This window comes from Chaetomium fimeti (assembly GCF_033439085.1).
Source record: "Chaetomium fimeti strain CBS 168.71 chromosome Unknown B0H64scaffold_5, whole genome shotgun sequence".
Classification (NCBI taxonomy): Eukaryota; Fungi; Ascomycota; class Sordariomycetes; order Sordariales; family Chaetomiaceae; genus Chaetomium; species Chaetomium fimeti.
In genome coordinates this window covers 1,143,540-1,154,367 of record NW_026944333.1, presented here as the reverse complement: position 1 = coordinate 1,154,367, position 10,828 = coordinate 1,143,540, and the positions used below count along the sequence as shown (strand labels likewise).

General features: G+C 53.6%; 3 protein-coding genes across 3 annotated transcripts; all 3 read left to right on the top strand.

The window, feature by feature from the left end:
* Window positions 1–1,089: 1,089 nt before the first annotated feature.
* Window positions 1,090–4,234, top strand: B0H64DRAFT_418143 (class I glutamine amidotransferase-like protein; the record flags this gene model as incomplete). The annotated part of the gene is made up of 7 exons (XM_062805298.1): window positions 1,090–1,206; window positions 1,379–1,805; window positions 1,859–1,992; window positions 2,751–2,789; window positions 2,888–3,031; window positions 3,816–4,111; window positions 4,183–4,234. 7 exons carry the CDS (start codon window positions 1,090–1,092, stop codon window positions 4,232–4,234), a joined length of 1,209 nt encoding a protein of 402 aa, XP_062657665.1.
* A 1,847-nt stretch (window positions 4,235–6,081) lies between these two features.
* B0H64DRAFT_374973 (uncharacterized protein) lies at window positions 6,082–7,390 on the top strand (the record flags this gene model as incomplete). The annotated part of the gene is made up of 5 exons (XM_062802386.1): window positions 6,082–6,604; window positions 7,002–7,019; window positions 7,107–7,215; window position 7,325; window positions 7,367–7,390. 5 exons carry the CDS (start codon window positions 6,082–6,084, stop codon window positions 7,388–7,390), a joined length of 675 nt encoding a protein of 224 aa, XP_062657664.1.
* A 1,088-nt stretch (window positions 7,391–8,478) lies between these two features.
* B0H64DRAFT_180806 (uncharacterized protein) lies at window positions 8,479–9,823 on the top strand. The gene has a single exon (XM_062798911.1). The coding sequence runs from the start codon at window positions 8,565–8,567 to the stop codon at window positions 9,507–9,509; it is 945 nt and encodes a 314-aa protein (XP_062657663.1). The 5' UTR covers window positions 8,479–8,564; the 3' UTR covers window positions 9,510–9,823.
* Window positions 9,824–10,828: the final 1,005 nt, after the last annotated feature.

The window sequence follows — 10,828 nt, the reverse complement described above, 5'->3', positions numbered from 1 at the left end:
AGGAAGAAGAGAAAAAAAAGAAAAACGAAAGGTTGCAACTTCCATCCGCGGACGATGGGTTCGGCGAGGTTGTGTTACCGTACATACTTGATAATTGAGCAAGACCTCAGCTTCGTTGCCTCCGTCGCATGCGGTGCAGCCGCGAAACGGCTGCGGGTTTTATCGGGCGATTAAAGATTAAAGAGTCCTTGTTGTTGAAAGTCTGCGCCCAGGCCCATATAGAAAGTGGTGCGGTAATTAACTGGCATTCCACTACGTATCGATAACCATAAAAGGTTAGCAAGATAGGGGTGAGTGCGAGGTGCCTGGATGAGTGTGATCAGTGAATCCGAGGTGTTCAATGTGAAGTGATGGTGTTGGCTAGCGTGCAGGGTGTTTGTGTTCAGGGAATTCCGCAGATGGAGGAGTCAATTGGAGTCAACTGCCAAGTACATAGGGAAGGCCCAACGTGCGGGTCAGATTCGTTTCCCTACGTTAGGGTCCTGGAGTGGCCTACAAATTGTGCTCATGCGTCACGGGCATACCTGATGTGAATGGATGTGCATGGCTCCATTGGGGTTACCTTGAAAGACTCTCGGCTTTGGTCACCGGGCAACAACGGATGGAAACAATCCTCAAGAAACCCAATTAATAGACATTTGTGGGGAGGTTTCGGAACTGTCACCACAACACGCCCTTTTCGTGCAGGAGTGCAGGGTTGTGGTCAAAGGCGATTGGCGGCTGCTGAGCGGGTTTGAGCGAATAGCTCGGACAACTCGAGGTTGTCGGACCGTAGGAACAACAAGGTTGTATAGCGCTGCTTACCCTGCGAGAGTTGCGTCTGCACGTGATGGAAACACAGAGCGGTTGAGACTGGGGCCAAAAACTTAAGTTCCGAGGCCGTTCGGAACTTGAGATCATAGTCCGACGTTGTATGGAGCGCCGATCTCTCTGTCTGTTAGTGGGGACACACTACCTCCTAACTGGCATGTATAAGAGAACCGATTTACTTCCAACTCCCATAGACATGCTACGGTTCACCTTCGTCAACAACTCTTCTGGTCTTCGACCAACCGAATACCTAAGACGCGAGTAACGATCCTGGCCAAGATGACTCTCAAAGCCCTCGTTTTGCGTGCATGCACGCTCCTACCGCTCCTAGCAGCGACTGCGACTGCAAAGAAGAACGGGTCAACATCGATCGGAATGGTGAGGTCCTTGTCTGGAGTAAAAGCCCCCACGACTGACAGCGACGGCTTGGTTTAGGTTGTGTATGACAACTATACGGGCCTTGACGTCTGGGGCCCGTTGGAGTTAGCCTCGGCGGTAGGTGACAGTTCCAAGATGGATACGCATATGGGTGATGGTGGATATGTACCTATACTGACACCCCTTCTAGATGTCGTTCAAGGAGGACATCGAAATCTACATCATCAGCCGCGAAATCGGCCTCGTGAAGTCCAAAGTCAATCGGGAAGGACTGAAAGGGGCCGCGGCGTTCTCCCCGCAAATGCTCGCGACTCACAGCTTTGACAACCCACCGCCTTTGGACGTCCTGCTGATCCCCGGCGGCATCCTAGCGGATGAGGACGACCAAGCTTTGAACGCCTTCATCGCCGAGCAATACCCCACGCTGGAGTACCTCCTCAGCGTGTGCACGGGTGCCAGGAACCTTGCCGACGCCGGTGTGCTCGAGGGCAAGAGGGCGACATCCAACAAGGCCGTGTGGGAGACGGTGGTCACGCACGGAAAGAATGTCACTTGGGTGCCGACCGCGAGGTGGGTATCCGATGGGAACATCTGGACGAGTTCTGGCGTCGCAGCAGGTGGGTCCTCTGTGGTTTTATTCCGAGGCTTCCGATTCTCACCATGCTCGCAGGTATCGATATGATGTACGCTTTCTTCGAGCATTACTACAGCGACAACAAGGAGGCGGTGCAGAGCATGATCAACGGGGTTGAATACGCGCCCCACGCTGACTCGCACTGGGATCCCTTCTCGATTGTACACAATGTCAGTAGCCATGGGGCTTGGGGCGGCATCGGCTGGATTGCTAATCATTCGTCTCACCAGGTTCCGGGAGCGGATACGGGCGGTTCACTGGCGGACTGTGTCAAGCCCGCCGGGTACTGATCTTTCGCAATCCAGCGCTAATCAAGGCATCATTCCGTGGAAGGCCAAGGAGTTAGTTGCAGCGGCCTTGACATGGGGTTGGATTTAGGTACTCTGGCTCTATCTTGACGCGGATGGTTGACTCGATGCCGGGATGATTCATGGTGGGGGGCACGTTCAAGGAGGGCAGACGGAAACTGTTGCCTGTAACTGGCCACCAGCAATGGAGAGAGAGCCGTTGCTATACCGGGCACCGTAAGCCACAAGGCAACACAGGAAAGTTCAGACTTCGCACCCATTTTTCCATTGGCGATAGAGGGAGTGACCTTGAAACGTTGATTGTTGGTTCATGGCTGGACGTTCTCTGCCCACGGCCAATGGGTCGCGTTGAAACTTCTCGGCTGCGTGTTTGCGTTGGGCAAGGCGGCCGGGAGGCTGTGTAACCCATTCGGCAGTTTTATTGGGCCACTTGGGCGAGGGCTTGCCTGTCGTGCATTTGCGGACCAACTCCATCCTTTACTCGAGGCACTCATCCAGCTCAGGCCCTTGCTTCTTTTCCTTCTTTTTCACTAACCTGGTCGACCTCCACGACCAGGCTTTCGTAATTTCACGCCAATATGTCCGACTCGTCGGATGGGTTCAACGCATTCGTGGACCAGTTCCGCGCCCAGATGCATGGGAACGTGAACTTTTTGACGGTTAGTTGCTGGCCGTGCCACTCCGACGGAACCCCTTCTCCCTCGCGTCTGCTGTACGGTCGTTGTTAAAGGGCTAACCAACGCATTTAAATACCCAGGATGCGGCTGAACGATTCACGGCGCTAGCCAGGCAATATACCGATGTATGCCATGATCTCGAACGCGAGCGGGTTGCCGCGCGCGCTACCCAACAAAGCACGGAGAAGCTAGAGGCCGAGCTGAAGGAGTTGAAGGAAGCAACGGTCAGAGCCATGTCACTTTTCATCGATAGTGAGATCGCTGACGGTATTTAGATGCGTGGGGCCTTCGTTCTCGTGTTGGTCGACGCTGATGCCGATGCTTATATGGTGAGTAACTTCCCCTACAAGCAAACTCCTTTTCCTGGCTACGCTGACTGGCCTTGCGTATGTTAGTTCGACGACAAGTACTTCGCCGGTGACGCGGCCGAGGGTGGTGAGCGGGCAGCGGTCGACCTAAGGGGCGCTGTACAACAATACTTAAAATCGATTGACCCTCCCCTGGCCGACATGCCCGTGATGGCCAGGGCGTTTGCATCAGGGGAAGGTTTGGCAACTCTGCTTGCCAAGTTGGGCATCGCCAAGCCTGATGACTCGCAGCAAGTCCTGGCTCGCTTTACAAGTGGCTTTTCTCAGGCCGACGACCTGTTTGACTTTGTGCTCGTCGGGAAGGGCAAAGACCGTGCCGACCACAAGTTGATGGGTGAGTTTTATCTACGACCTCGCCCTTAACATAACGGCTGCTGACATGCCTCGCCACGTAGGTACCTTCCGTCAGCTTGTTGCGAACCCGAGTTGCCGGCATGTCCTGCTTGCCTGCTGCCATGACAATGGCTATGTCCGGATGCTTGAGAAGCTTGTTCATGTGCCGGCGATGGCGGCAAAGGTGACCATGGTCAAGTCATTTCAAACTGGGAGCGAATATGCGAGTCTTCCATTTCGGTCAGTGACTATGGAGACCGTGTTCAGGGGTCACCGTTTGGGGCCTGGTGCTGGGCCGGCCTCGAAGATGAAAAATGGTGGATTCGAATCCGTCGTTGGGGCAGGCGGTTTTCCGACCTACCATGTTCCCTCCCCGACAACTACATCCGCACCGCCCGTGAGTTATGCCGCCCGCGCAGCACCGTCACACCCAGCGGCGGCCGTGCCGGCATCCAAGCCCCGGTACCGGCCAACTTTCGGCAGTGTCGACAAAAGCATAATCTTAATCAATGCTTACGGCCACCGCATTGATATGCCGCTCCCTCCTCGGTCCGGCACAGTCGCCGAGAGCTTTAACCGGAAGACCCACATAGGGGGAAAGCGGTTTTGCAACATGTACCACCTCTATGGTAGTTGCATGGGGGACTGTGGGTTTCTACACAGTCCGGTAACAGCAGGAGAGAAGCTGGTGATGCGGCACAAGCTCCGGGGGGAGAAGTGCCATGATAAGGGGAAGTGCAGGGACCCGTTGTGTTTCTACGGGCATCACTGTGGCTGCCCGGGACCGGGAAAGAAATGCAACTTCCCGGCGACGATGCACGGGGTGGATGTGACGAGCTGGAGGGAGGTTAATACTGGACTCGGAGTCTGAAGAGGGTGTGACGACGAGGGACATGTCAGCTGACTTGGCTGTGTTCCTTGTTTGCAATGGAATTGAATACGGCGTGAAAAGACTGGATGAAAGTTTCGTATTGAATTGATTTTCAGCCAGATTACCGAGGTATTTGAGTCTAAACAAGAGTTAATCTTTCGGTTTGACAGGCTGTGCTTTGTACAATTAGTAGAGTACGTACGAAAGAGGCATGCAATATAGGATGCCTTGGGGCGGAGGAAGTGGTAACTTTTAACCGCACCCCCGAGGTTGCGCACACCTCCCCGTTTGCGTGGCTCAATGTGACATCACACGCCCTCAGCCCGACCTGGCTGCATGGTGCCAAGGCGCCAAATGAACGACTGCACATGTGTGCAGGGTTATGGATGGGCGCTGGCTCCCCCGACGACGTCCCTTAGGATTGAACCAACAAAAAACAGGGCATAAATCCGGAAAGCGCTCAAAAGTTACACTTTCAGATTACTTGAGGAGAGAGATAAGGCAGTTTGGATGGTCGCTGCCAAGTGGTGCAGGGGAGGTCATTGCTCGGTTGACCTTCGCCCGTGTAAGTGACGCGATTATGTAATCCCCACAACGACAGACCTTCACCCAGACCGGTCAACTCCCCAGACGTCCAACAAATTAGTATAAAGCTATTCCCGCCTAAGTTTTGCCTCAAAGTTTAACAGTGGAACCGCCTTAACTAGGATTTGGGCTTTTCCCAATTTTGACGTGAGCGGACCGCCCTCTGAAGGCCGGGGGCGCCGTCTTCTGTGCGCGGTGACCGTGCCGGACAGTGAAGACCAAATATCGAGGCATACAAGCTTGTTTTAGACTATGAAGGGCCGAGATTCTCCGTAGTCAATCTAACAAAGGCATCATCTTCTTCTCGCCGCACAGGAATGATATCCGACCGCTAGGCACGGCACCCGTCAGCGGAACGGCGTGCGCACATGTCGCTACGACGACACTCATTCCGACGGACTTGGATATTCGTCCCAGGCAGGTTCAAGTGCTTTGCAGTGGTGTCATAGGTGCTTACCATGATCATGGGTGGTTTTGGGGAAAGTTGGGAGTGAGTGGGGTCCGGCGTTGAGCGGGAAGGGGAACGGGGGGAGGGTGGCTCTGCGGTCGAAGCAGCTCGCCGCTTTAAGCGGGCGACAGGGGTTGTCCGACCACCTGCACCAGACACCCTCCCATTTGATCACCCTCCCCTGCAAAGCCAAAGATATATCTCTTGCTGCTCTAACCGGCGAAGAAGGGCCCTAGCAGCGCCAATCTGACCTGCGCGCCATTGGTTAGCTTTTATTCCAGCTTGCAGGTATAAGACCACCTCTCCCACCCTTTTTCCCCCCTGCCCATCCTTTTCCTTCACATCTCCCACTTACTCCCCTACTCCCCCCTTTTGACCACCATATCCCTCCCGCCCCCATTTCACCCCAACCTGTCACCCCATATCACCACCTCATCCCCCTTCGCCAAGACGCATCACTTTTGATATCAACCTCGTCGCCCTTGCTTACCTGCAACCCATTTCCATCACCAGGCCGCCCACATGGACTTCCCTATATCACCACAACCATCCCCAACTGGGTTATCATCGTGCATCCACCACATTCACAATATTATCAAACGACTAGCCCGCCATCGATTGGGGGATGCGTTCGAAGCCCTGCTAGACCTTGGCGATGAGATGCACGACATGGGCGACGACTTCTGGGGCCTCAGTGATCTGCACCAAGTCAACCGGCTGCTTACATCCATCGTGCACCACTCCGCATATGGCATCTACGAGCACGTGGACCAAGTCATCCACAGCCTCCTACTACTCGCAATCCACACCTGCGACAGGCTGCGGAAAACCCAAACCCACCCATCCCCAGACAGGGTCGTCTGGCTCTCGCCCACCCAGTCCTCGATCAACGACCACCTCGAGCTCTACCGCAACTTCCTCAGCCACATCACCACTGGCAGCTTCCCCAACTCACCCTCATCGCAAGAAGAAGACCCCAACCTGCAATCCGCGAGGCAACTCCTCCAAAAACTCCATCCACGAATCAACAGCCTCCCCCATTGGCCGCGACCACCCGCCGCCGAAGTGCGCGCCAAGACGGATGCCGTCCGCAGGAGACGACACTCCACCCTCCGCCCGTCAACTCAGCGCCAGCGGTCCGGGGTTACTAAACCTACCTCACCACCACAACCACCACCACCACCACCAGCACGTAAGCCGGCGGCCGGGTTTATGCCTACGCCGCCGTCGCAGAGCGGGGATGTCGGGTGGGAGGCTACCGTGCCGACGATACCTGTTTCTCGCACCGGCAGGGTGCGGGGTGGTTCAGTTGTGCCGGTTGCTGGCGCGCCGTCGCATACCATGGGGCGTGATGGTTGTCAGGTGGGGGTTGTTGATGGGCTTGTTGATGGGATGGCCCGGGTGTTGGTGTCACCGCCGGTGTCGGTAGGGGGAGATGTCATGGTTGAACGGATGGAGAAGCGTAGGGCTTGTTCTGGGACGATGCACGAGGATGCGGGGAGTTTGGGTGGGCGGGTTGCGTCCGTGGAGGGTTTTAGGCTGCGGCCCGAACATAGTTGCTCGCCGAGATGCTGTCCTTTTCGGGGAAGGTAAAGGGAAGTTCGAAGGTTGGTTGTTGAATTGTATTGTACCTATGTAATACGAGGTAAATACTGTATATCAGTGAGGTTCTTGGCATGCACATAACGTTGCAGCCTCTGCTGTGTCGTGGTCCCAAATCAATGGATTCACCCCTGGGGGTACTGGCGTAATTTCACCCCTCGCCAAGGAGCCAAAAAGCTTGGGCCAAATCGAAGACGATCTGTGAGTGTAAAAAACGATCTCGAAGACGCGATAAGTTGTTTTTCAAACACAAAAAGCCCATTTTCAACGCCATAAATACGGTTGGAATTGTTTATAATAGCGACTCTAGGGTTAGTCAATTGTATTGGTTCTAATATCTTTTTACTTTTAGGTTGATGTTGAGAATGAAACTTGAATTTTCTGACAATCAGAGTCAAACGTTGAAGACAGCGACGTCTACCTACACAGTAAACAGTTCGTCGACCGGGCGTGGCTATTTTGGGCTTAGTGGGATGGGGGCTCATTACTGTGGAGAAGGGGGGTGGCCGAGTAATCTGGGACCTCTTTAACGAGAGCCCTCATGAGAGCGACCGGTTCCCAACCCCTAATAGCCCCGGCCAAGAACCCCACGAGCGAGACGGTGCCGCCTCGTACCTATACATAGAAGGTCAATGTCCTCAGGGAGGGATCCGGGGCATTTTGTAGGGCTCATTACTCTATCTAGCTTGGCAAATCTATCAAATCTAACAACTCAAATCCCACTGCTTATTTGATTGACGAAAATGTCGATTTGAGTTGTATTTGAGTTGAATTGGATTGATTGAGTTGACGAGATTTGCATTGTGGAGAGCCTTGTATAATGAGACTGGCTCGACAGATTGCTTGATAGTGCGTGGGAGGTCCCCAGTTCAAGTTGTTCGCCTGAAGACCTTGCCCTGAGTAGAGAGTATCATATTGCAGTTTAGGAGAAGAGAAGGTGAACACGGGAGATCAGGGCGTGTCTATAAAATGTCCCTTTTTCGTGTTTACAAACTACGAGGCGGCTTGTCTCAGACGTGGGATATCAAGCTGCCTTCGTAATATATACCTTTCTGCGGTTACTTTAGTACTTACTAGCCCCCTTCCTGTTACGACGGGAAGTAGCAGGTTTTTCAGAGCTTACAAATCCGAGGTGTGAAATGGCGCTGACCGCACGTCATCATGCGGGATGGAGCACAGATCATCACCAATCTTCTGAGGAGCTCAATCAATGCCAAATGCGTCGCGTCTCCGCTCGTATCAGTCGGAGCAAAGTTCGCGCGAGGTTCGCCCCTCACAGGCTAAACCAATCCCGGCATGGTCACCTTGGCTATGGACCTCAATGAATTTACTTGGTATCGTCGCATTCCCACATTCCCGCGTTCACGGTGCCTCATGACTTTTTCCATCATTGGAGCCGCGTGAGGGGTCATCGCCTGACCGCCCGTGATCCGTCTGGGAAGTATAAGTGCCATAATATTTTCCCGTCTTTCTGTAACTCTTATTTCGGGCCAAGCCCCCTTCATACAACGAACCTGCCCCCTCAACAAAACAGTCACAGAGATCAAGTCATGTCATCGACGATTCTTGTAGCCGGTGCGACGGGTAATACCGGACAGGGCGTTGTCACGACCTTGTCCAAGCTCCTCGAATCGAGCAATTCCTTCTCGAAGCACAAGATCATAGCCCTTACCCGGTCTTCTCGCAGCACAGCGGCACAGAAACTCGCGGCCCTACCCAGGGTCGACATTATCGAGTACCCTTGGGCTGAGATCACCGCAGACTGGTTCCGCCATCACAACGTTGTCCGCGCCTTCATCGCGTCCCACATAGAGACCAGCCACTTCGCAGAAGAGTCAACGTTCCTCCTAGAGGCGCTCAAAGCAGGTCTGGAGTATGTTGTGCGAATCTCTACGACAGCTACCAACGTGCGCCCTGACTGCAACGCCTACTACGCAAGGGCCCATTGGGCAATTGAGGCTATGCTTAGCTCGCCCGCGTTCACGGGCTTACGGTGGACGTCGCTGCAGCCGAATGTTTTCTCGCCAGTCTTTCTTCAGCCTGCTGTCGCCTTGGTCGACGAGTTCCGCAGGACTGGCAAAGTAGGCGCCTTGCGCTTGACCGCCTCCGAGGACGCACCCGTCGCTCTCATTGATCCAATCGAGATCGGAATATTCGCAGCCCACCTGCTGGTGGAAGAAGACGTGATTCGGCACGACAAAGCAAAATACGTTCTGAATGGTCCGGAAGATATCAGTGGGCGGCAGATCGTGGATTTGGTCGAGCAAGAGATTGGCGTCAAGATTGAGAACGTTGTGTTCAAGGACGTGTCCTGGGTTGATTATGTGGTGGCACAGAGCTCGGCGCCCAAGTCCATTGTCAGCTCTCTCAAGTTCGCTCCAGTCACAACTTGGGAGGGAAAGTGCACCGCCTCCACAACAAGTCAGGAAGTATTGCGTCTGGCCGCGCCGAAGGTTACGCCCACGGACTACTTCAAAACCATGCTGCAGAAGTAGTAAAGCAATATAGGCACCCTGCCATACCAAAAGAATACAGCTACACTCTCTAGGTATACTTGGGCTCAGTCAAGGACAAAGCAGTAATCCAGGTTCGCTGCAAGGAACCACTTTCAGAAGAGTTACAGCGTAGTGATCCGGCAAAGTCGAGGCCACTGATGCTGCTGCCGTCCTCGCAGTACATAGTCTTCAAACTCCAGCCAATGAATTTGAAACGCCACCGAAGGCTTGCAAAACAGGTGCCGTGGCAATTCAATTCAGGACCAGCCACCGCCCAACTGTCCGTCTTCCCGTCGCTAGCAATGCAACAACTGCAAAAGCTGCATTTGACCGGTTCTCTCGTGATGATGGACAGATAATGGAGAGGTAGTACTTCATGAACAGCACACACCCAGTTCTGCGCGGTATTGGCGCCAGAATAAACACAGCGGCCAACCTCTCTATTTCAACTTCTTGCGACATTGCCGCTGGTTCTCGGGAGAGTAATTTTATCGAAGCCCGCTCCAGGAATGCAGAATGACCGTGCAACACTGTCAGAGAACCGAGAATCCTTTGACGTGGATGGGTACATGTTCACTAGTTGAGGGTTGGTCAGCTATTCTGTCGCGACTGTTATTATGTGTGGGTTTTAAGTAGTGATAGGAAACGATTTTGATGTCAGAAACGCTGGTGCTAGTAGAATCGAGACGGAGGCGTAGATGCACATCTTGGCGAGCCCGTTGAGATTACGTCCCGATAGGTCGAAACATGAAGGCTTTGGAGATTGAGGCCAGCCACAGGGACTTGATCGATTAGTTGGTGATACTGTGCTCGCTCCCAAGAACACGGCCATAGATGAAATCTACGGAGTTGTGATGGGATCAGTGATAAGCGTTCCAGGTACCCCGGGTATTGTGATACGATTGTTAATGTTAATTTCATGTAGCTTCCGGCATTTTACTACTTTTTAAACGGCTCCAGCTGGCCCTCTCACCTAACGAAGATAACGAATCCCTAGCCGTAACGCCCACCCGCTAAGGCCTCCCATAACGTATAATAAACCAAATATGAGGGTAGATTTGCTTTGATTTGGCCCACATTTGCCCAGCTTTGACTTGTGGGCAAGCCTAACTTAGGGCGTGTCGATGTTGTCCTGTTTGAGATCGGAACGTGATTAACGGTCAGATATTGGCGAGTCGCGCATTTTAACCACAATCGGGATGCCGTGCAGAGGTCCACGCAATTAACCTTGAGTAACCCTAACCTCGAGTTCAGCGGCGACTTTGGGTAGGAAGCCTTTGGGGGCAACAGTAATCACGGCTTCGAGGCATCCCAGACAG